Source organism: Mustelus asterias, chromosome 7 (genome assembly GCF_964213995.1).
Source record: "Mustelus asterias chromosome 7, sMusAst1.hap1.1, whole genome shotgun sequence".
Taxonomy (NCBI): Eukaryota; Metazoa; Chordata; class Chondrichthyes; order Carcharhiniformes; family Triakidae; genus Mustelus; species Mustelus asterias.
Window position 1 is genome coordinate 75,094,172 of NC_135807.1, and position 23,599 is coordinate 75,117,770.

At 41.9% G+C, this 23,599-nt stretch overlaps 1 protein-coding gene across 6 annotated transcripts in view; it reads right to left on the minus strand.

The window, feature by feature from the left end:
• Positions 1 to 23,599, minus strand: part of arfgef1 (ADP-ribosylation factor guanine nucleotide-exchange factor 1 (brefeldin A-inhibited)) — a 226,935-nt gene that overhangs the window by 22,375 nt on the left and 180,961 nt on the right. For all 6 annotated transcript variants that reach the window (XR_013498335.1, XM_078216289.1, XM_078216286.1 and 3 more), the window contains 4 exons: positions 22,353 to 22,482; positions 15,059 to 15,194; positions 13,629 to 13,767; positions 11,362 to 11,434 (listed from right to left, as the gene is read on the minus strand). Coding sequence is in view for 5 of the 6 variants with exons in the window: in XM_078216289.1 (XP_078072415.1) it covers positions 11,362 to 11,434; positions 13,629 to 13,767; positions 15,059 to 15,194; positions 22,353 to 22,482 (478 nt within the window). In the remaining variant the exon portion in view is untranslated. The remainder of the gene's footprint in view (positions 1 to 11,361; positions 11,435 to 13,628; positions 13,768 to 15,058; positions 15,195 to 22,352; positions 22,483 to 23,599) is intronic.

A 23,599-nucleotide genomic window follows, 5' to 3' on the forward strand; every position in this document is an offset into this window, starting at 1 on the left:
TTAACAAGGTCAAGGTTTGGCCAATAGAATTAAAATAGATCCAGGAAGGGCCAACAGAACTTAAGTCAGACCCACAGAATATCCCAGAGTTAAACATGGACCAGTGCATGGAAAGATAATGAGGGAGATACCCCATGTAGTCAAAGAATCTGAAGGGAAGGAAAATTATTAAAATGGGAAAGCAAAAGGTTAAGGAATTGCCTGAAGACAGGCTGGCAGAAACCTGCTTTCAAAATTTAAACAGGGAGGAAGGAAGTTTCCAAACAGACAGGCAGATAGTGAGTGAGACACCTCATCCAGTTGAAGAGTCACAAGGGAGCTGAACCTCCTCGAGGGCAGAAGTGTTTCAGGGGACATGGACCATGTTTGGGTGCGCCCACTCCCAAGCCAAAAGCATGGAGCCAATGATTGGCTTTAGCCAAAACCTTTACAACAAATTTAAATGGGCCTGGGGAAGTTTCCAAATACAATCTGAGAGTGAGGGTGATGCCTCACTTTGTTGCAAATTAACAAGGAAATACAGTGGGAGCTGATCGTCCACCAGAGTGCAGTAATGTACCTAAAGAAATGGAACAGCTTCGAGGAAAACCCATTTCCAAAGCAAAGGAGAATCCATGAAACAGTAAGTTGAGACTGTAGTAAAGCCAAGCCAATTATCCAACTAACAGAGAAACTACAGAATTAAGGCAGAATTGCAAGGCAATCTGACAATTTAAAACCATCTGTAAAAGCACATCTGGCTACATCACTGTAGTCTGACCTGGTAAGGATGTAGGAGAGACCCCATTCCTAAGGCAATTTCTTTATCATCCAACTCCAGAAAGGCTGGCCCAGGTTCTGGAGAAAATCATGCAGTTACTACAGTGCCAACGTATAGTGCCTAGCAACAGCACTGGAAATCCCAGTTGTGCTCACGCCCAAGCTGGACACTGAAATGACATCCCTGAAAGGCCAAAATTGCCTTAATAAATCCCAATCTTCTGGCAATCAGCTTGGCCACAGTGTCTGAACCCAAAGTTACCACGGTGGACAGGAAAGATTTAAGCTGGATGGAACCACTCAACCCTATGATCAAAAGACCTTCCAAAGCAGGCTGACTGTTATTAACCACTTGGATGCTAACCACCAGACCCTTTAGAAAATGCTTACTGAGGATTTGGATAGGCACTGAGTTCTGAAATCAATGAATCTGCATAGGCCTAATCCCCATGAGCGGCACGGTAGCACAGTGGGTTAGCACTGCTGCCTTACAGTGCCAGGGACCTGGGTTCGATTCCTGGCTTGGGTTACTGTCTGTGTGGAGTTTGCACGTTCTCCCCGTGTCTGCGTGGGTTTCCTCCGGGTGCTCCGGTTTCCTCCCATATTCTGAAAGACGTGCTGGTTAGGTGCATTGGCCTGAACAAGCGCCAGACTGTGGGACAAGGGGAATTTCACAGTAACTTCATTGCAGTATTAATGTAAGCCTTGTGACTAATAAATAAACTTAACAAGTGAAAAATTCAGAACTCTAACTCCCGAATAAACCTTCCCAATAAAGACAGACTTTGAATGCCCCCAGGTCAATTTAAATACTACCTACATTGCACAGAAGGACAATGCCCCTGCTGATGCCCTATCCCAGGTTTAAATTCCAGAAATGCAGCAGGGAACTGACATAGCTGTGTTTTGACTTTCCAGTGTGAATGAGGGAATGACTCCATACCTCTTCACTTCTTTACTGACTGGTTCTGTTTCACAAGATTACACAGGAAAAAATGAAGTAGAATTAATTTTATAGGACTTTCCCTATGCATCGTCCACCAACATTGAGTTCTCGCTCCTCACTAATGCGGTTACGTTAGTGAGGTTTAATGTTTACAGCATGCTTTAAAAAGCCAAAGCCAGGCAAAGGGAACCCGCCAGAGGGTATAATCCTGGGGGTGGGGGGAGAGAGAAGAGAGAACATGTCCAGGCAGTACACCCTAGCACTGCTCTCCCCTCAAGGGAGCTCCATGGGGTGGGGGGGGGGTCCCCAGTGTATGTTTGGAGGTAGGGTTCCTTTGTGTGTGTTCAGGGAGGTCTCCATGTGCGTATGGTTTCATTGTTTTTAAACCAGAGATCAGGGCGCCCTTTAAAAACCACACTCCAATCTCTAGAAACCCGGCATTGCCAGCTTTTTCAGTCACCGCCACCAGTGTGATAGCGTGGGATAAGCCTCTGGGAATTTTTTCTTCGAAGTCCTGGACAATATGGTCAGAAAGGCCGGCTGTGCAGTCGGTGACCTGCACTGGTTTTCTCACCTGGTCCAGCACTTAGGAGAAGAAAAGGAAAATACCGCCCTGCGCCTGTGCAATTTTCCCAGAATGCCTCCATACCAGCCAGCCAAAGCTGTCAGGAAGATACATTATCTTAGATCAAGAGGTTTTCATAATTATTTACAGAAGGGCCTGAAGACAAATTTCACTTTTTCAACAAAATTTACATTATTTTTTTTCAAAACACAGAAAGGCTACGAGTGAGAAAGAAGCAATAGGGCTCTCTGATTACGTACCTGTTGGAGTTTTTTCTGTTCTCAACTTTAGAAAGGGCTTCAAGTTGAGACAAGGTGGTGAGAGAACAGGATACAAGAAAAAATACACATCATAGACGATTTAATGTTAAAGTTTATTTATTAGTCACAAGGCTTACGTTAACACTGCAATGAAGTTACTGTGAAATTCCCCAAGTTGCCACACTCCAGCGCCTGTTCGGGTCAGTGTTAATTGATTTATTGTTCTTAAAAAGTTGAATTTTGAAGGCAGCTAATTATCTCTGACTGTGACAGCTACAAAAGGTTAATAATATTTGCATGGCATGTCCTTGTAGAGATTTAAACGCTTAACAACCATGAGAAGGAGAAATAACAGTTTCCTTTCTCATTCTAATTTATTTCGAATTTTAAAAATTGTTTTTTGTAAGAAAATTAGCTTCTTTCAGGAGAGAGAGAGACAAGTGGAGGAAAGGAGAAATAAATTAAAAGAGAAGGCGCCATTAGTCTCCTGTAACCTGCTCTTACACAGAATCAATCAGGTCAGAGAGTATATAGAAGGTTAAAGATGACATGAGCGAGGAGGAGGGCATAGACTCAGTAGCAAATTGCCATTTTGCAATGTTGAGGATTTGCAGGGTCAAATGTCCTGCAGTCCTGTCGACTCTAGTTATTGCTCACTCATTTAAATAATAATAATTAATTCAAACCTCATTTGAACAGATGAATTAATTACTGTCCTGTAACTCAGTCATTCATGGCTTGAAGCAGTCCATGTCCATATGCAGCGAGACCAGGACAACATTCAGGCTTGAACTAGAATCCCTACAGTGCAGAAGGCTATTCGGCCTATCAAACCTGCACCGATTCTCCAACAGAGCATGTCACCCAGGCCCAATCACTGTATCCCACATATTTGCCCTGCTAATCCCTCTAATTTACCTATCTTGGGACGCTAAGAGGCAATTTAGCATGGCCAATCAACCTAACCTGCACATCTCTGGACTGTGGGAAGAAACCGGAGTACCCAGAAGAAACCCACGCAGACACGAGGAGAACGTTCAAACTCCTCACAGACAGTCACCCAAGATCAGAATTGGACCCAGGTACCTGGCTGTAAGAGAAATTCAGAATAACCTAAGACTAAAAGACTAACAGATTAGGGTAGATTAATTTAGAGTGAAGTCACAAAGTGTCTGGAATATATTTTACAAAGGTACTGTTTTCATAGAGACACATATAATCACTGTTAGAGAATTTAAACATGTATTTTGAAAACATATTATATTCTGCATTAAAAGCATACACGTTGGCTAATGACACACTGCTTCAAAGCATGATAGGATGTAGTCAAGTAAAAAGAACCACATTCCTTGGAACAATGTGGCTATTGAACAAAGGAGAAAAAAAGCTCTTATCAATGTGGGCTCCAGACAGTGCTAGAGGTCCCAGGCAGTTAATGAATTGAACACACATTCCACCCGATAAGAAAGTATTAGGTGACTGTGAGAAAGACTTCCAAAATCCACGAACGCATGTAGTCCCATGCCGTCAGAGGGGAAATGTAATTGGCCAGAGTAAACAATCCATATTAATAATGATTGGCTCATACCCGGCAAGTGGCTTTTGAAAATTTAAAATTGTAATACTGAGAGTGATGTCATTTCAGGAGTAGATTTTACTGCCCCAAATCTCTCTCCCACGTGCATGGATCAAGCTTGGGAAATAAAAAAAATCTTTAACCAGAATACGGTCTCCGCGAGTCTTGTGTTAACTGAGAAAGCCAGCATGACATGGTCTCTGAAAAAAGCTCCACCACTGGCACTGTGAGGCAGCAGTGCTATCCACTGTGTCACCATGCTGCCCCAGCTTATAAGTGGCATGTTACATGTGCAACACACTAGTGCCAGACAATGACCATCTGCTACAAGAGACCACCTCCACTTTACATACAATATCATTACCATGCTGAATCTCCTACCATTAACATCTTGGGATAACCATTGGCCAGAAACGGAATTGGCCCAGCCATATAAATATTGCGGTTACAAGAGCAGGACAGAGGTTGGGAATTCTGGAGTAGTTAACCTCCTGACTCCCCAAAATATGCCCACTATTTAAGCCAGGTGTATGATGGGTGATGAAATACTCTCCATTTGGCTGCATGCGTGCAGCTCCAACAACACTCAAAAAGCTCACCCAGAAAAAAGCAGCCTGCTTGATCAGCACCCCATTCGCAAACATTCACTCCAGCCATCACAAACACAGTGGCAGCAGTATGTACCATTTGCAAGATACACTGCAGAAACTCACCAACATTCCTTTAACAATACCTTTCAAACCCACAACCATCATGGACAAGGAACATCACTACCTCCAAGTTCCCCTCCAAACTTGACACAGTCTTGACTTGGAACTATATTTCTGTTCCTTCACTGACATAGGGTCGAAACCCTGGGACTCATTCCCAACAGCACTATGGGAGTAGCTTCACCACATGACTGCAGCTGCTCAAGAAGGTTGTTCACCTTCCCAAGAGCAATTAGTTATGGGCAATAATGGTGGACTAGTCAGTGAGCCCACATCCACAATAGAACTTCCAAGATATGGGTTAAAAAAAAATTGAATAATGTATTTTTAAAACACACTTGTATTTATGTTGCAGCTTCAATGCAGTAAAACATTCCAAGGTGCTTCACAGAGGCATGATTAATCAAAAATTTGACAGTAAGCCACTTATGATGATACTGGACTAAATTCTTCTATCAACAGCGAAGCAACAGTAATTGCCATTGACCTCAGAGAAAACTGCCCATAAAAGCCTGTGTGTGTGTGTGTGTGTGTGTGCAGGCTTACCCTTTCCTGCATCATTTAAAATCTGGCATCATTAAGGGGATTTCCAGGTGTCCAACAACAAGTGATGATATTAAGTTCAGAGCAGCCAATCACATAGAAATATTCTCACAGATAGCAAGCCAATAAGTAAAAACCACTGAACCCCTTCAACTTGCTTATTTAATTTTAAATATAGCTAAATAAATTAATGATTGTGAGACAAGATCATAAGAAATAGAAGCAACAGTAGGCCATTTGGCCCATTGTGCCTGCTCCACTATTCAATAAAATCACAGTTGACCTGATTGTGGCCTTCACTCTAATTTCCTGCCTGCCTCCACAACCTGGTTCCCCCTATAAATCAAAGATCTGTAACTCAGACTTGAATATATTCAATGAACAAGCCTTCACTGCTGTCTGGAAAGAGAGTTCTAAAGACAGCCCCCTGGAGAAAAAAATCCTTGACATGTCTATCTTAAATGAGACAATGACCCCCGAGTTCCTCCAAGTGGGGGCGCGGGGGGATCGTATCTACCCTATCAAGCCTCTTCAGAATCTTAGATGTTTCAATATCATCTCACATCTTATTCTAAACTCCAACAAGTACAGGCCTAATCTGCTCAGCATTTCCTCACAAGCCAACTCTTTCATCCCAGGAATTGGCAGACTGAACCTTCTCTAAATTGATTCCAAGTACATGCCTCCTTAAGTAAGGAGACCAAAATCGTACACTGTACTCAACAATGCCCTGTACAGTTGTAACAGGATTCCCTTACTTTTATATTCCATCCTCCTTGCAATAAATGTCACCATTCCATTTGCCCTCCGAATTATTTGCTATACCTGCATGCTAACCTTTTGTGTTTTATATACAAGGACACCCAGATCTCTCTCTACTACAGCATTCTGCTGTCTATGCAAAATCTGGGCAATGGCAGATAATCAAAAATCAAATAGTCAAAAAGCTTGGTCAAAGAGATAGAGTCTAAGAAATTACTTAGTAAAGGAAAGGTAGGTAAAGAGGTAGAGTGAGGGAACCCCAGAGCTTAGCGCCTTAGCAGCTGAAGGCATGTGCTTTGATGGTGGAAAATTGGAGGAGCACAGATATGTTGTCGGGCTGGAGATTACAAAGATAGGGCGAGTGAGGCTCTGGAGGGTTATCGAGATAGGGATTTTAAAATCATGGCAAAAACAGCAATGCAGGAAAAACTCAGCAGCTATGGCAGCGTCTGTAGAGAGAGAGAAAAAGCGTTGATGCTTCAAGTCCAATAAGACTTCTTTGCAACTGTTCCAAATATGACTTGTTTGGAACAGTTTCAGGTCAGTGAGCAAAGGGGCAATAGGTGAACTTGATTTGATGCAAGTTAGGATATGGGCATCAGAACTTTGGATAACCTTTATTTACAGAGGGTTGAACATAGGAATTAGGAGCAGAAGGCGGCAAATTCAGCCTTTTGAGCCTGCTCCACCATTCAATCAGATCATGGCTGATCTCTCCCTGGTCTCAAATCCACCTCCCCACCTGGTCCCCATATCCTCTTACCCATTTTTTATTAGAAAAATGTCTAATTCCCTCTTGAAACCATTCAACGATTCATGCTCCACCGCGCTATGAGGCAACGAGTTCCACAAATTCTGCATCCTCTGTGAGTAGTAGTTCCTCTTCATCTCAGTTTTAAATCTAATGCCTCTCAAACTATACCTGCGACCTCTTGTTCTAGATTGTCCCATAAGAGGAAATATTTGGTCTACATTTACTTTATCAATTCCTTTTAAAATTTTATATACCCCGATCAGGTCCCCTCTCATCCTTCTAAACTCCAGCAAATACAAGCCCAAATGGTTTAATCTCTCCTCATATGTCAACCCCCTCATTCCTGGAATCAATCTAGTGAATCTCCTCTGAACTGCCTCCAATGCCACCTCATCCTTCCTCAAATAAGGAGACCAAAACTGGACACAATACTCCAGATGTGGTTTCACTAACATCCTATACAATTACAACAACACCTTTCTACTTTTATACTCCAGTCCTTTTGCAATAAATGCCAACATCCCATCTGCCTTTTTTATTACGTGCTGCACCTGCATACCGAATTTCTGCGATTCATGGACGTAGACACCCAGATCCCTCTGCCCGGATGCATTTTGAATCTGCTTTCCATTTAGGTAATAATTTCCCTTTCTATTTTTTCTGCCAAAATGCATAACCTCACACTTAACGACATTAAACTCCATCGGCCAAATTTGGCCCTTTCTCCTCGCCTATCTATATCTGTCTGTAGAATCTTTATATCCTCTTCACCGCCTGCTTTTCCTCCTATTTTAGTATCATCTGGAAATTTTGCTATGTTACACTCTGTCTTTGCTTGCAGATCATTTATATAGATTGTAAACAGTTGTGGTCCGAGGACTGACCCCTGCGGCACCCGCTAGTTACATTGCGCCAGCCAGAAAAGGACCCATTTATCCCAACCCTCAGTTTTCTGTCAGTCAGTCAATCCTCAATCCAATCTAGTACTCTACCCACAATCCCCTGCAATCTCACCTTCTGGATTAGTCTTTTATGTGGCATCTTGTCAACATCTTCTGGAAGTCTAGATATACCACATCCATAGGCTCCCCACTATTCACCTTGCTGGTTACATCCTCAAAGAACTCAAGCAGGTTTGTCATTCATGACTTTCCCTTCATAAAACCATGCTGACAATGGTGGATTGAGCTTTGCCTTTCCAAATGCTCAGTCATCTCGTCTTTAATGGCTGATTCCAGCATCTCCCCACCACAGAGGACCAGCTAACTGGCCTATACTTTCCTACTTTTTGCCTCTCCCCCTTTTTGAATAGGGGTGGCACATTAGCATGTTTTCGATCCATCGGGACCTGACCAGAATCCAAGGAACTTTGAAATATTACGACCATGCACCCACTATCTCTGCTGCCACCTCCTTTAATACCTTGGGGTGCAGGCCATCGGGTCCTGGAGCCTTATCTGCCTTTAATTCCATTAGTTTATTCAATAATCTCTCCCTAGTAATGCTTATCGCTTCAAGTTGCTCTGTATTAACAGTTTTTGGAAAATCTTCATTATTCTCTACCGTGAAGACCGAGGCAAAATATTGGTTTAGTGCCTCCACCATCTGTGTGTTCCACATTAATAACTCACCAGTATCGTCCTCTAAAGTGTCAAAATATTTACTTTAGCTATTCCCTTCCTCTTTATATACTTGTAGAAGCTTTTGGTATCTGCGTTTATCTTTTCTGCTAATTTCCTTTTATAGTTCATCTTAGCTCTTTTGATTCTACTTTTAGTAGCCTTTTGCTGAAACTTAAAATTCTCTCAATCATCCAGCTTGCCACTAGCTTTTGCAGTTTGCTATGTCCTAATTTTTGCCTTTATGTCCTTTTTGACTTCTTTGTCTAACCATAGAATGTTTTTCGTTTTATAATTCCTCTTCCTCTCAGGAATATACTTTAATTAAGAGGTATTCAATATCTCCCTGAACATCCGCCATTGTTCCTCAATTGTGTGTGACCGGTCTAGTCGGGCCAGCTCTTTCCTCAGGCTTGTATAATTACCTCTGCTCAATGTTAAAACTCCAGTGTGGCACTCTGACTTCTCTCGCTCAATCTGAATCTGAAATTATAGCATGCTGTGATCACTCTATCCAAGAGGACCTTTGACAACAAGCCCATTAAGTGTCCCAATATGCGTAGGTTAGGGGGATTAGCAGGGTAAATACATGAGACTGTGGGGATAGGGGCTGGATGGGATTGTCGTTGGTGCAGGCTCGATGAGCCAAATGGCCTCCTTCTGCACTGTAAGGTTTCTCTGATTCTATGAGAGGCTGAATAAACTAAGACTATTTATTAATCCTTCTTCTTTACATAATACTAAATCTAAAATACTAATAAAATAATACTAAATCCCTGGTTGGTTCCGTAACATATTGCTCTAAGGAATAATCCCCCATATACTCTATGAAATCTCCCTTGAGGCTATCTTTGCCAATTTGATTAATCCAGTCTATATGCATGTTAAAATCACCCATGATTACCAATGTGCTCTTTTCACAAACCCTCATTATTTCTTGGTTTATACTATGCCCCACTTTGGAAGTATTGCTCAGGGGCCTGTAAACTACTCCTACCAAGATGTTTTTTCCTTTGTTTTTTTTATTTCCACTCAAATGCATTCAACATGTTGGCTCTTAGTGCCAATGTCATTTTTTATTACAGCCTTGATGTCATCTTTAACCAATAAAGCACCTCCACCTCCCGTCCCATCTTGTCTATCCTTTCAGAATACCAAGTATCCTTGGACATTCAACTCCCAGTCCTGGTCCTCCTGTAACCATGCTTCAGTAATCCCCACCAAATCATACTCATGGGCGGCACGGTAGCACAGTGGTGAGCACTGCTGCTTCACAGCTCCAGGGTCCTGGGTTCGATTCCCGGCTCGGGTCACTGTCTGTGTGGAGTTTGCACATTCTCCTCGTGTCTGCGTGGGTTTCCTCCAGGTGCTCCGGTTTCCTCCCACAGTCCAAAGATGTGCGGGTTAGGTTGATTGGCCAGGTTAAAAATTGCCCCTTAGAGTCCTGAGATGCGTAGGTTAGAGGGATTAGTGGGTAAATATGTGGGGGTAGGGCCTGGGTGGGATTGTGGTCGGTGCAGACTCGATGGGCCGAATGGCCTCCTTCTGCACTGTAGGGTTTCTATGATTTGTTTCTTTTGTGCCGTCAACTTATTGACCTTATTCCGAATACTGCGTGCATTTAGGTAGTGTTTTTCAATACATCTTACTGATTTGTTTTTCCCTTGCAGGATTTTCTTGCGCACTATGTTTTGCACACATTTTGACATCCTTTATTACTATCTGATGGTCGTTAGCCTGGTCTTGTCTATTCATCCTATTAACCTTTATCTTCTACTCACATACTAACCTGATGCTTTGGTTCCCATTCACCATTATACTTCTTGTAGTTTTACCTTTCCCTTAGAAGTGTTGGAGTAGTCAAGTATAGACATACCAAATGCATGGATGAAGATTTCAGTACAGAAGAGCTGATGCAGGGGTGGAATCACCTATGTTATGGAGGTGAAATTTGGCAATCTGAGTGACTGAAGCCAGAATGACATCTCAGTGACAAATGTAACACCAGTGTTGTAAACACTGGTGTCACATTTGGCTCAGCCTCAGACAGTTGCTGAGGAGATTGATGGAATTGGTGGGTGAGAACGGAATTGGTAGCTGGGAAATGGAGCTTGTGGCATTGTTTCAGTTGGAGCAAATTTTTGTTCATCCAATACTGGATATTGGATAAGCAGCCTGACAATCTAGAGATAGCACCAGGAGTTGAGAAGAATTATGGTGAAGTAGAGCAAACAACATGCAGATGAGAAATATGAGGAGTCCAAGGATAAATCCATGAGAGACACCAGAGGTAACAGTGTCGGTAAGAAAAGAAGACATTGCAAGTGATCTGCTGGCTATGACTGAGTTGTTAAGAATGGAGGTGAATTCAGTTCTACCCAACTGGATAATGATGCAGGTGTGTAAGAGCAGGAAGACGTTATCAACTGTGACAAAGGCCATAAACAAGTTGAGAAGGATAAGGAGAGACAGTTTCCCATTGTCAGAATCATAATGGATGCCATTTATGATTTTGATAAGAGCTGTTTCAGTGCTGTGGTAGGAACCAGATTGGAGGGATTCTAACAAGGAGCTCTGGGAAAAATGGGCTCGGATTTGGGGTGTGACAGCACATTCAGGGACTTTGAAGAAAAAAGGAAGTCAAGATTTTTTTTTGAGGTTGATGCTGGCTGATTTGAAGGGACAGTTCCTGAACTGTATTTAATCGAAGATATATATTAATAAAAGCATTTTAAATTGACCCCTCACACAACATAGCCATCAAAATTCAAAGATGGATTGAAAGATCATGCTGATATTTAGAAAACTGGTTGACAGCAGAGAATCTCAAGCCAATATGCTAATTAGAGAAATAATGCAACGCATACCAACTGTTTTTCTCCAGCATCAGCCTGTAACGATGAGTCACTTTCAGTGTGTGAGGGTCGCCATGATAACAATCTATAATACACAAATGATAGCAGAATTAATTCTGTTGCAATAGAAAAATTTATTTTAAACAAAGCTACAACAAAAATATTCTGTTAATACAATCCTCACGCAAAACGGCCTGGAATATAAATGGACATCTTTAGCATTTCTATTCAAATTAGTATTATATCATTTAATTCTGGAATTCAGACAAAAGTGCAAATCTGAATGATGAAATACATCAATTTACGCAATTTACACAATGCAACAATATTTGTAAAGATACGGTGCAGCAAAAGTCATTAATATTGTTGCCCCAGGAAATATTACAATTTCTGCAAAATTACAATCTTTCAGCAAAGGAAAATGCAAATTTGATCTGCTTTCATTGAACACGTCTATCAAATTCAATGAAATCAAACTGGACTTCCACTAAAATTTATATATTGCACATAATGCATAGTGCATTATTTAAGAACCGTAACTTTGATCAGCAAAGAAATGTCCTATTTGAGTACAAATTGAATATTAGGAACTCCTCTCAATTCAGCACGTAAATGCACCAGCTAGTGTGACATTGAGCCACATAAACAAAGATTCAAGGTCTCGACACTGGTTGTGCTAAATTAGCCCCGATCAGCCAAAGTGATAGCACAGACATGGGCTTTAATATTTCTATACTAAGTGGGAATCACCACAAAAGTCAGTCCTGCAAATGGGTTTTAAAAGCTTTATTTGAAGTATACTAACCTCATGCATGTCAGATCTACTAAATCCAACCTAGTTTCTTCCTCATCACACCCATTCTCTACTTGAGGGAGGATAATGTCCACAATAATGTCCACAGTTGGCAGCTAAGTGGCACAACAGAATAACCAGAGTGGACATTATCTTTTTGATTTGTCTTTAGCTTGTGCAGTGACAAGTGCTTTCTAACGGCAATGCCACTCAGATTACTAGCTCGGAGAAAGGAAAATCAACTGCATTGCTACTTCAATGTATTGCAGCACCTAGAATTAATCAACTTTGTACTACTCAGTTTGCATAACTTGGATTAAATTAATAAATATTTTTCAAATTTGAAGAAGGTGAAATACCAACTGCACATAACCTCATGGACAATTTCTACCAAACCAATAAACTTGGTTGACCATATTGCAGGCGGTGGCTACTAAGCAGCAGTATTCTGCAAAATTTCGTAAAGTAAAATCTTTTTTCTTATATTGGCCCATTTCTTCAAGTTTATAAACTCACCTTCGATAATGAGTCTATTGCCATAGCTGCCTTGTATATCAAATTTATGTAATGAAGAATAAATCTTTTACCGAGTGAATTGCTAAATGGTATAGACCAAGAAAGTACCAGGTTCAATGCATAAGCTGAGCGATTGGAGTTGGGGTAGTGGTCCTACAATTGACTTCACTGGCACAGTGGTTAGCATTGCTGCCTCTCAGCACCAGGGACACAGGTTCAATTCCGGCCTCGGGTCACTGTCTGTGTGGAGTTTGCATGCTTTCTGTCTGTGTGGGTTTCCTCTGGGTGCTCCGGTTTCCTCTCACAGTCCAAAGATATGCGAGTTAGGTTGATTGGCTATGCTAAATTGACCCTAGTGTCAGGGGGATTAGCAGGATAAATGTGTGGGGTTATGGGAATAGGGCCTGGGTGGGATGTGGTTGGTACAGGCTCGATGGGCCATTGGCCTCCTTCTGTACTGTAAGGGTTCTATTAAAATCTCTGGGTTAGGTACAGGAGAATTGGTTCATGATTTCTATCCAGCATTCATTACTGAAGTGTACTGTTGGATGAGTACGAGAATAGTTCTTTCAATCATAGCTGAGATGCAACCATTCTTAAATAAACTACTAACACTAACTGCTGACTTCAAGAATGAATATCTGCCAATGGGCTAATCGACACTGATAACCCCGAACCATACACAGCCAAGACTTCGATTCTTTGAGAAGAGGAAAGGGGAGTAAACCAGCGATAAGGAATAAAATCTGTAAAATCAAACATTTAATATTTTAACCATTGGAGACGACACCATCATATTTTCTTTTGCTAACAAATTACTGCAACTTCATGCTGTAAGAAAACCTTTAAGCAGTGATACAAAGTACTTTAAAATCTAATAATACATTTTCTAAAGCAGTCATATAAACATCACGGCACAGGATACAGGGTAAGGAAAATTACAAGCTTTTCCATTAAAGAGATCGCTTACGCATGAGGAATTGTGGTCTTGAAGATGTCCAACATACAGTTGCAAGTTTTGTCCCATGTTTCTGGCAAAAACTTTTCCCCATTGAGAATTACAACATTCTCCAGACAATTAGTACCAGATCGAGCTAGTTGTTCATTATCTGAAAAAATGAGACTTATTAATAAAATATTTTTCCAACAATTTCTGTTTGGTTGCATTCATATTACAGCTATGGCATAGGTGTAAAGCAATTTGACTGTCACAAGAGAAAAGTACAGCAACGCTCCTACAGGAAGTTTCATTTTGCTTCATTTCACAGTCAGGTAAGGTACTTTCTCTGAATTTAAACTACTGTAAAGAGGTGCAACTGATAACATTCCAAACTGATAACTCAATTGCTGTGCAAATTTAGACTTCAACTTAAGCATTTTTTTTTCAGACTACAAGCCACCATGCACCATCCCTCCCGTCTAGATGGTCTATTCCCAAACTTTTCCATAAACTTCATTAATGTCCATCTTTGATCAGCCAGAATGAAGTGAAATTTGAGTAACTTCTGCATCCCATCATCAGGAAGAACAATTGCTTTGATGTTAATTTTAAGTGACAGTGGAGGACCTCTGGTCGATTATGAAACCCTTGGTCTTTAAAATCCGCAATTATGCAGCCACTTACATTTTTAATCAAAGTAGATATGGGACTGCACCTATAAAAAAAGTATATTATACCTTGGAGATTAGATCAATCTGACTCCTGTGCAGACAAAATCATCTCCAGCAAAGTAGCTTGGACTTCACACCATATGGCTTTGAACTTAAATCTGATGGGAAGTCAGGTTTAAAAAGTACTTAGGTAACTTTTCATCCCATGAAAATACCATTGCCTGCATGTACAAAGGGTCGGATTTTTTTCCCTCTCCGTGGCGTGTTTGTCAGTGGTAGGATGTGGCCCGCCACTCGCTGGCGGTGAGATTTTATGGTTCTGCTGTTGTCAACATGGTTTCCCGTTGAACACACCCCTCGCCACTGGGAAACTCATGGAGGGGTGTGCTATTGGTGGCATCATAAGATCCTGCTGGTGTGAACAGCAGCAAGATTTCAATGATAGTTTTTTTCCAGGAATTTAAAGTATGAGGCACAGCTTGTGGTACAACTCTAGAATTTTCTGCTTCACACTTTGATCTCGGGCCATTTGGGTAGTTTAAAAGCCTAACACACCTGGTTATTCTTTAAGTAGTGCAGATATTCAGACATATTTATTATTCCAAATAGGCAAATTTTCAAATTATAAAAACAATAATCCATTACATTACAGGTGATATACAACTCTTGAAATTAAAATTTAAAATATTAATTTTCTATATATATAATACAAACAATACTTTGTCTTTTGAGGGAAGATAGCAAAAACTACCCCTTGCGCTTGTGTTAATACTTATCTGTTAATCTTACCTTGCTGGACACACCAATATAATTGTGCAAATATATCAACCAGAAGGACATCATTGAGTACCTCAAAGTACTGAGTGAATACATCACAGATAGCATAAAGTGCATGGTTACAAGTGGTGGTCATCCACTCAGCTTTCTGAAAAATAAAAATGTTATGTTAATAAACCAAACTCTCAACTGCCCCACACCTTTTGTACCTAACTATTCATGTTGCATATCAGCTGTGTATTAATGGTTACCTCTATAAATCACAATTGTAAATTTGAACAGTAATTTTATTTTGTATCAAATAAGTTATGTTCAATATTTTCTAACTTTTGGATTAACAAGTAATGTAGAAAAAATCCTGTTATCACAAATGTAAGTTTGTAGTTTGCATGTAGGAATTAATTCTATAAAAAACAGAAGTAAGGTTTGGAGACACCAGAGCGTTGGGAGAAATAAGAAATACTACAGTAAAGACCGAAAATTCATCATGCTGCCCCTGAGGAAAACAGAAACATCCCAAAGGAAGGTGTGACCTCTACGATGCTGACCTAGAAGAATGACTTGTAAAAGATCAAACAATCATTGTTAATGCTATGCGTTTATGAGCAATAATCATAACTAACAGTTTAAACATCCTGCAAACTTGTTATTACAAAGTGTTAACTTATCAGTTACACAAGGAATCTAAGCATAAGCTCTCACAATTGCTTTTACTGATCATGACAATTGGACACAATGGAGACCAGCTGATGCGAGAAGTTACTTTAAGACACTTGAATTACTTTTGAGATGTTGAGTTTACTAACTTCAATGGGGCGAACGGGATCAAAGGTTATGGGGAGAAAGCAGGATTCGGCTTTTAAGTTGGACGATCAGCCATGATCGTGATGAATGACAGAGCAGGCTCAAAGGGCTGAATGGCCTCCTCCTGCTCCTATCTTCTCTGTTTCTATTAAACGCATCTACCTCAGCACCTTCCAACAATCAGGATTAAAATGCTGTTACTTCATTATGAAAATTAATAAAGGAATGTGCATGCTCCAGTTCATGGTCTAAACTTTTTAAAAATGTATGCATAGGTGAGTGTGTCACTGGCAAGAACAGCATTTATTGTCCATGCCTAATTGCCCTCGAGAACGTGAAATACCTTCTTGAATAGCTGTAGTCCTGATGGTGAAGCTACTCCCCTTGTGCTGTTTGGGAGGGGGCACCAGGATTTTAACCCAGCAACTTTATATTTCCAAATCAGGTTAGTGTGTAACTAGTAGGTGATTGTGTTCCCTTGGGCCTACTGTTCTGTCCTAGACGATAGAGTTAGTGGGTTTGGAAGATGCTGTTGAAGAAATCTTAGCGAGCTGCTACAGTGCAGCTTTTAGATGGTTCACACTTGGCAGTCACAGTGCATCTGCGGTGGAGGGAGTGAATATTTGAAATGGTGGATGGGGTGTCAATCAAGAGTTTTGTACTGGATGTTGTCCAGCTTAAAGGCTGTTGAAGTTGGGTTCATCGAGGCAAGTGAAAAGTATTCCATTATGTTCCTGACCTGTGCCTTGTAAATGAAGGAAGGGTTTTGGGGAGTCAGAAGATGAGTTACTTGCTAATAGCCTAACCAGTCTCTTGCCTGCTCTTGTAATCACAGTATTTATCTAGCTGGTCCAGTTAAGTTTTTGGTCAATTATGACTCCCAGGATATAGACAGTGGGGGTTTTGGTGATGGTAATACCACCAAATGTCTAGTATTGTTGGCTCAACTCTCTTGCTGGAGAGCTGACAATTGTGTAGCACAAATGGTAGTTGCCACGTATCAGCCCGAGTCTGAATGTTGTCCTGTTTTTGCTGCATGCATTCATAGACTGTATCATTTATCTGAGGAGCTGTGAATGGATTGCAATAATCCACAAACATCCCCACTTCTAACCTTACCATGCAGAGAATGCCACTGATGTCCTGGGGTTAAGATGATTGGCTTCCCACAACTAAAACCATCTTTCTTTATGCCACACAGTGTTGAGATTCCCCCCTATTCACAATGATTTCAATGTCACTAGGGTTCCTCAATGTCATACTCAGTCAACGACTGCCTTGGTGCTAAGGGCAGCCACTCTCACCTCATCTCTGGAATTCAGCTCCTTTGTCCACATTTATATCAAGGCTCTCATGAGATCTGAAGCTGAGTGTTCCTGGAGGAACCCGAAATGAAGATTGCAGAGTCAACATCACTTTGCTGATGACTGAGAGCAGACTTTCCGGGTGGTAATTGGTCGAATTGGACTTGCCTTGTTTTCTGCAGACAGGGCATACCTGGGCAATTTCTGCTTTGTCGGGCAGTGTTGAAGCTATACTGGAAACTTTGGCTACAGGTCTGGTTAGTTCTGTAGCAAAGTCTTCAGCATGAATCCTGGCATGGTGTCAGGGTCCATGGCCTCTACTGTAATAACCAGTTCATTTCTTGGTATGGAGTGAAGCACAAACAAGGTCGTATGTAACTATGACAACAGTAAACTTTCCTTCTTTATCATTCTCAATCTGTCAGCAGCCTTTGGTACAGTTGATCACACCATCTTCGTCCAACGCCTCTCCATTGTTGTCCATCTGGCTGTGATCACACTCTTATCTATCTAATCATAGCCAGAGAATTACTTGCAATTGCTTCTCTTTCTATGCCCACACCATTACCCTTGGTGTCCTCCAAGGATCGATCCTTTGCTCCTTCCTATTTCTGATCTACCTGCTGTTATTTGGCAACATCATCGAAAGGGTTCTGTTGGTTTTCACATGTCAGCACTACATCTCTCAACTCCTCCACTGTTGCTAAATTTTCGTACTGCTTATCTGACGTCCAGTACTGAATGAGCTGAAATTTCCTCGAATTAATCATTGGGAGGACTGAAGCCATTGTTTTCTATCCACAATCCAAGCTCTGTTTCCAAACTACCAACTCCATCCCTCTCCCTGGCAATAATTGGAGATTAAGCCAGTCTGTTCGCAATCCTGGTGACACATCTGATCCCTTAGAAGAGCTTCTGACCTCATATTCGTGCTGACTGCCTAATTCCACTTCTGCAACATCATTTGACTTCACCCTGTTTCAGCTCATCTGCTGCTGAAACATGCATCCATGCCTTCATTAACTCTAGATGTTACTGTTCCTGGTTGGTCTCCCACATTCTACCCTCTGCAAATTTGAGGTCATCCAAAGCTCTGCAGACCATGTCTTAACTTGCATCAAGTTCTGCTCCTCTGTCACCCCTGCACTCATTGAACTATAGTCAACCAGCATTTTGATTTTAAAATTTGCATACTTGTTCGCAAATTCCTCCATGATCTTGCTCCTCCCTATCTCCGTAATCACACAATCCTCCGTGATATCTGCTCCTCTACCTCTGGCGTCTTGTGCATTCCTAATCATAATTACTCCACCACTTGTGGCTGCACCTTCAAATGCCTATTCCCCAAGCTCTGGAATTTCCTCCCTACAGCTCTCTGCCTTCCTCATTTTCCTTTGGAGACACTCTTTAACCAAGCTTTTGGTCATCTGACTTGATAGGTTAAGTGTCTCTGTTACTGCTTCAGTGAAGAGCTCTGGGGCGTTTCACGTTCTTGTTGTTGAATCAAATTAACTAAATACTGACATTTGTAATGGTGGTGCCTTGGAAGGATACCGAGATGGATCATTCACTTGGCTTCTTCTTTCTGTTCATTATTTAATTGTGCACCACTACGGGTTGGTGGTGGTAGTGGGGGGGGGTTGCTAGTTTGCACAACTGTTAATGCAATTTGTGTTGCATAAAGCAAGCTAAATTTTTGGCATTCATGCATGGAAGGTAGTCCCGGGCTGGCCAGCGATCGAGATGGTCACAAACAGGAGGTTGACAGTCCAGGGCCATTGCGCACGCGCGAAGGCTCGCTGGTTTCAGCCTCCTGGGCAGGAATAGGTCCCGCCCCCTGAAATTAAATGTGATTCACACTGGTGGCTTCTGCATTGCACAGAGTGTGGGAGATTCTAGTGCGAATTCTCACTGAAAAAAACAGCGTGAATTACTCCGGTTTTCGTGCAAATTTGACACTTCGAATTTTTTTGGGAGAAACATACAGGAAAGGAGCAGGAGGCGGCCATTTGGCCCTTTCTGCTCCGCCATTCATCACGATCATGGCTGATCGTCCAACTCAATAGCCTAATCCTGCTTTCTCCCCATAACCTTTGATCCCATTTGCCTCAAGTGCTATATTTAGCCACCTCTTGAATACATTCAATGTTTTGGTATCAACTACTTCCTGTGGTAATGAATTCCACAAGCTCACTACTCTTTGGTTGAAGAATTATCTCCTCATCTCCATCCTAAATGGTCTACCCCGAATCTTCAGACTGTGACCCCTGGTTCTGGACTCCCCCACCATCGGGAACATCCTCCCTGCATCTACCCTGTCTAGTCCTGTTAGAATTTTATCAGTCTCTATGAGATCCCCCCTCATTTGTCTGAATGCCAGCAAAAACAATCCCAGCCTAGTTAATCTCTCCTCATACATCAGCCCCGCCATCCCTGGAATTAGCCTGGTAAACCTTTGCTGCACTTCCTCGAGAGTAAGAACATCCTCCCTCAGAAAAGGAGACCAAAACTGCATACAATATTTGAGGTGTGGCCTCACCAAGGCCTTGTATAGTTGCAAGAGCACATCCCTGCTCCTGTACTCAAAACCTCTCGCAATGAAGGCCAACATACCATTTGGTCCTTCTTTACCGCCTGCTGCACCTGAATGCTTACCTTCAGCAACTGGTGCACAATGACACCCATGTCCCTCTGCACGTTACCCTCTCCCAATTTACAGCCATTCAGGTAATAATCTGCCTTCCTGTTTTTGCTTCCGAAGTGAATAATCAGGCAGCAGATGCTGTATGTCTAGCGAGATGCACTGGGAGATCTGGCGAGGATCCACGAGGGTCTGCGTGCCATGGCTTCCGTCACTGAGGAGTCCATGCAGAACATGAGCACTGCATTGACCCTGAGCATCGAGTGCACGTCCTCCTCCACTGAGGGAGTGGCAACTGAGAGGCTGCTTCTGGAGCACACTCAGGGGTTTCGACCTGCAAACCGGGACACCGGCTGTGACCTGTGGAGGTCACTGCCAGTGTGAGCGACTGATAAGGCACCAGGCCTCTCTGTTAGGTGTCTGTCCATTTCTGATGAGCAGGGAGGTGCAGCCGCACCTCAAGCTGGCTGACGAGCTTTCTGTCATCTCTGTGGGCTTCTCTCAGGGTGCTCCAGATGAGGGTAGCAGCTCCTCCGTCCCTTTGTCAGTGACCGTTGCGTCTGAGGATGCCGTGACATCTGAGGGGTGCCCAGCAATGAGGCTGAATGTTCCTTCCCAGCCAGTGCCAACTCAGGCAGTGCTGGTCAGAGGATGCCCACTAAGATTATTAAGCTTTGACGAAGGGCCACCTGGACTCGAAACGTCAGCTCTTTTCTCTCCTTACAGATGCTGCCAGATCTGCTGAGATTTTCCAGCATTTTCTCTTTTGGTTTCATAAATAACATTATTTGCCTTCATTACTTCGAGTTTTCTGTTAGGTCTAGCATATTTGAATGTTGTTCTTATGTCAAGTCACATAAACATGTTCCTCAATTTAATGGGCTGAGTTGGCTGCATGTTTTGTACACTGGCCAGTTGTTGTCCAGGCTTGTAAACTGAGGCCTTTATGTGGTGCAGCATTTTGGGGTGGGCTCTGAAGGAAAGTTTCATTGCTAGTAAGACATTGTCATTGGATTGAGATGGCCTCTGTGCTTTGGATGCCTGGCTGAAAGATCACTGGATCAATGTATCCCTCGCATCCCTGCCCCCGTGAATGTTCATATTGTCTGCCTCGAAGTCCTCACTCTGTGTAATCCCAGGCTCATCCTCAGACCCATCACTGGAGTCATTCTCTGGCAAGTGGTCTCGCCCAGCTCTCTTCAACCTCCACCAGGCTCTCCCTTGTCAGAACTAAATTGTGCAGCACATGACCTCTATGAGGGACACCCACTCTGGAGAATATTGCAACGGTCCCCCAGATTGGTCAAGGCATGGGAGTGCATCTTGCTCGATAGTGGCATCTTTGGCTCCTCCCACCTTAGCTTCCCTACTGGCCCTGCACCAACTGATCCTATGTCTCTCCTCTTAAAGGACTCTGCCTGGGATGGTGCCTGCACTCACCTAGCCTCTTCTCCCTCCTGCCCCTCTCCTCATCTTCAGAGCTATCAGCAGAGTACACTATTCCCAATGGATCAGATGCAGATGACCAGTGCCTTGCAAATGATGGAATACTATGCTCCAATCCTCAGGAGTCTTTGGACAGGAGGTTGGGAATCCAATCGAAGGGAAGGGTGGTCTAGGGGCAGCATTTCTGCTCCTCCTGGCTCATAGCGCTTTAAGGATACTTACCTCTTCCCCCAAAGCTGTCCTCACTCCCTTGAGCTGCCAAGGAAACCCAGCCAGAGTAAAATCTGCAAGGGAAGTTAAATATGCGAGGCCTTGAGCTCATTTAAAATACCAAACGGCTTCATGGAAGCAGATTGGCTGCCTGCCCTCCTGTCCTGTTAACTGGCCAGGTTGGGGGCGAGTTTGAGATTTTCCAAGATTTTACATCCCTCCCTGTCCTAATCCAGTTACATTGGGGAGTTAAAATTACCCTAATAGACTCAAGTGTTATTCTAAGAATGAAGGGTAAATTAGAAGCATTTTTCAAATAGTTATGAGAACATGGAATGCCTTCCCAGAAATGGCAGAAACAATAACATTATTTAAAAAGATTTGAGCAAATATTTGAAAAGGAATATAAACCTACAAGAAATAAGGCAGGAAACTTGACAGAGTTGATTAAAAATGAGAGGATTAAATTTTTAAAAAGTCCCCACTGGCTGAAGGATTGATAAGAGGGTAATGATTTGAAACAATTGGCAAAAAAACCCCAGATGTGATGAGAGTTAAAACTTTTTGTTACGCAAAGATTTGTTAGGAATGGGAATGAACTGCCTAACAAGGTTGGGGAATACAGATTCAATAATAACCTTCAAAAGGGATTTTGAAAAGCACGTAAAGGAGGAAAGAAATTATAGGAACATTGGGAATGAGTGTTGAAATGGGGCTAATTCACTGGCACTAACCCGAAGGGCCAATGGCCTTCTTCTATGCTGCATTGTTTCATGATATGACTTTTGAGTAGCTTGAAGAACTAGAATTAATGCTGTGATTATGTTTGAATGACTTATTTCTGTACTGAAAACTACTGAAAAATGTAAGGCATACACTCAGAGTAACTGCAACTGCTTACCTCGGTCTGCTGTTCTGGAAGTTTCATATTGTCAAAGATTCTAAAAACAATCCTGAACAGATCTTGCCACCAGTGTTTCTCAAAAGTATGACCATAAGTTTTCATTATTTCAAACATCACAGTTAATCCCCTGTGTTAGGATAAAACAAAACATGACACATTATGCTGATCCTGCACATTTCTAAAAGATATCGTTACATATGTGCAGAGACCTTAATTACAGTGACAACTTTATCTATGGCAGTAAAGTTAACTGTGTCTCCCATATGTTACACCAGAATCATGTAACAAAATCCACAGGCTAGCTACAACACAAGCAGTGCTAACCATATGGCTTATAGTCTTTTCAGCTCTGACCTCCTCTCCAATTTGAGTATTTTTAAACATTACTCTTTACTCTCCATTTTGAGCAAAATTAAAATTAAATAGCTCACGTGACCAAAGGTATGGGCAAGCAAGGCTATGGATAATTATTTATAAAAATATCAGGTCAGTACCCTATGTTCTAATATTTACCAAATTGCAACCAAACTATGATTTCAATATAAGATAAAAATATTTAACCTACATTGAATTTTCTCAATTGGCTGTCTTATTCTTAGAAATCATCTAAGATGAATATGGTGAGGTGCATGGGCCATGCTTAATTGCTTCTTAGTGTGCAAAAATGTGTAGGTTAGGTGGATTGGCCATGGTAAATGCATGGGGTTAAGGCGATAGGGCAGGAGGGTGGTTGCTGGATTAGATGAGCTTTCGAAGAGTCAGTGCAGACTCAATGGGCCAAATGGCCTCCTTATGCACTGTAGGGATTCTATGGTTCTTCTTTGGTTCTATGAAGCTATATATTTACTGGGGATTTCATCATAGATCTTCTTTTGTAAAGCTGCAGGGAGCACAAAAACTAACCTTAATGTTCCAAAACCAATATAAATATGTGCGCTTAAAAAGCCACCTTTACATTGGTGTCAGAGATGTATCCCAAACTTCTGTTCTGTACAGGTGACAGCAACCAAAATGAAAACATGCTACAGTCATTAACTCTGGAAGCCCCATTTTTGTATAAGGCAGGACTGTGTGGACACTGTCCAAAGCAAATCTGATAGATTGCACAATTAAGGCAAACACTCAGGAACCAAAAGTACATACACCCCATCAGCACAACTATAAAAGCAGCCTCATTTCATTAATATTTCTTTCATATTAGGTTTGTGTAATTCTAATTTTACTTTTATTAAGTCTCCAATTAA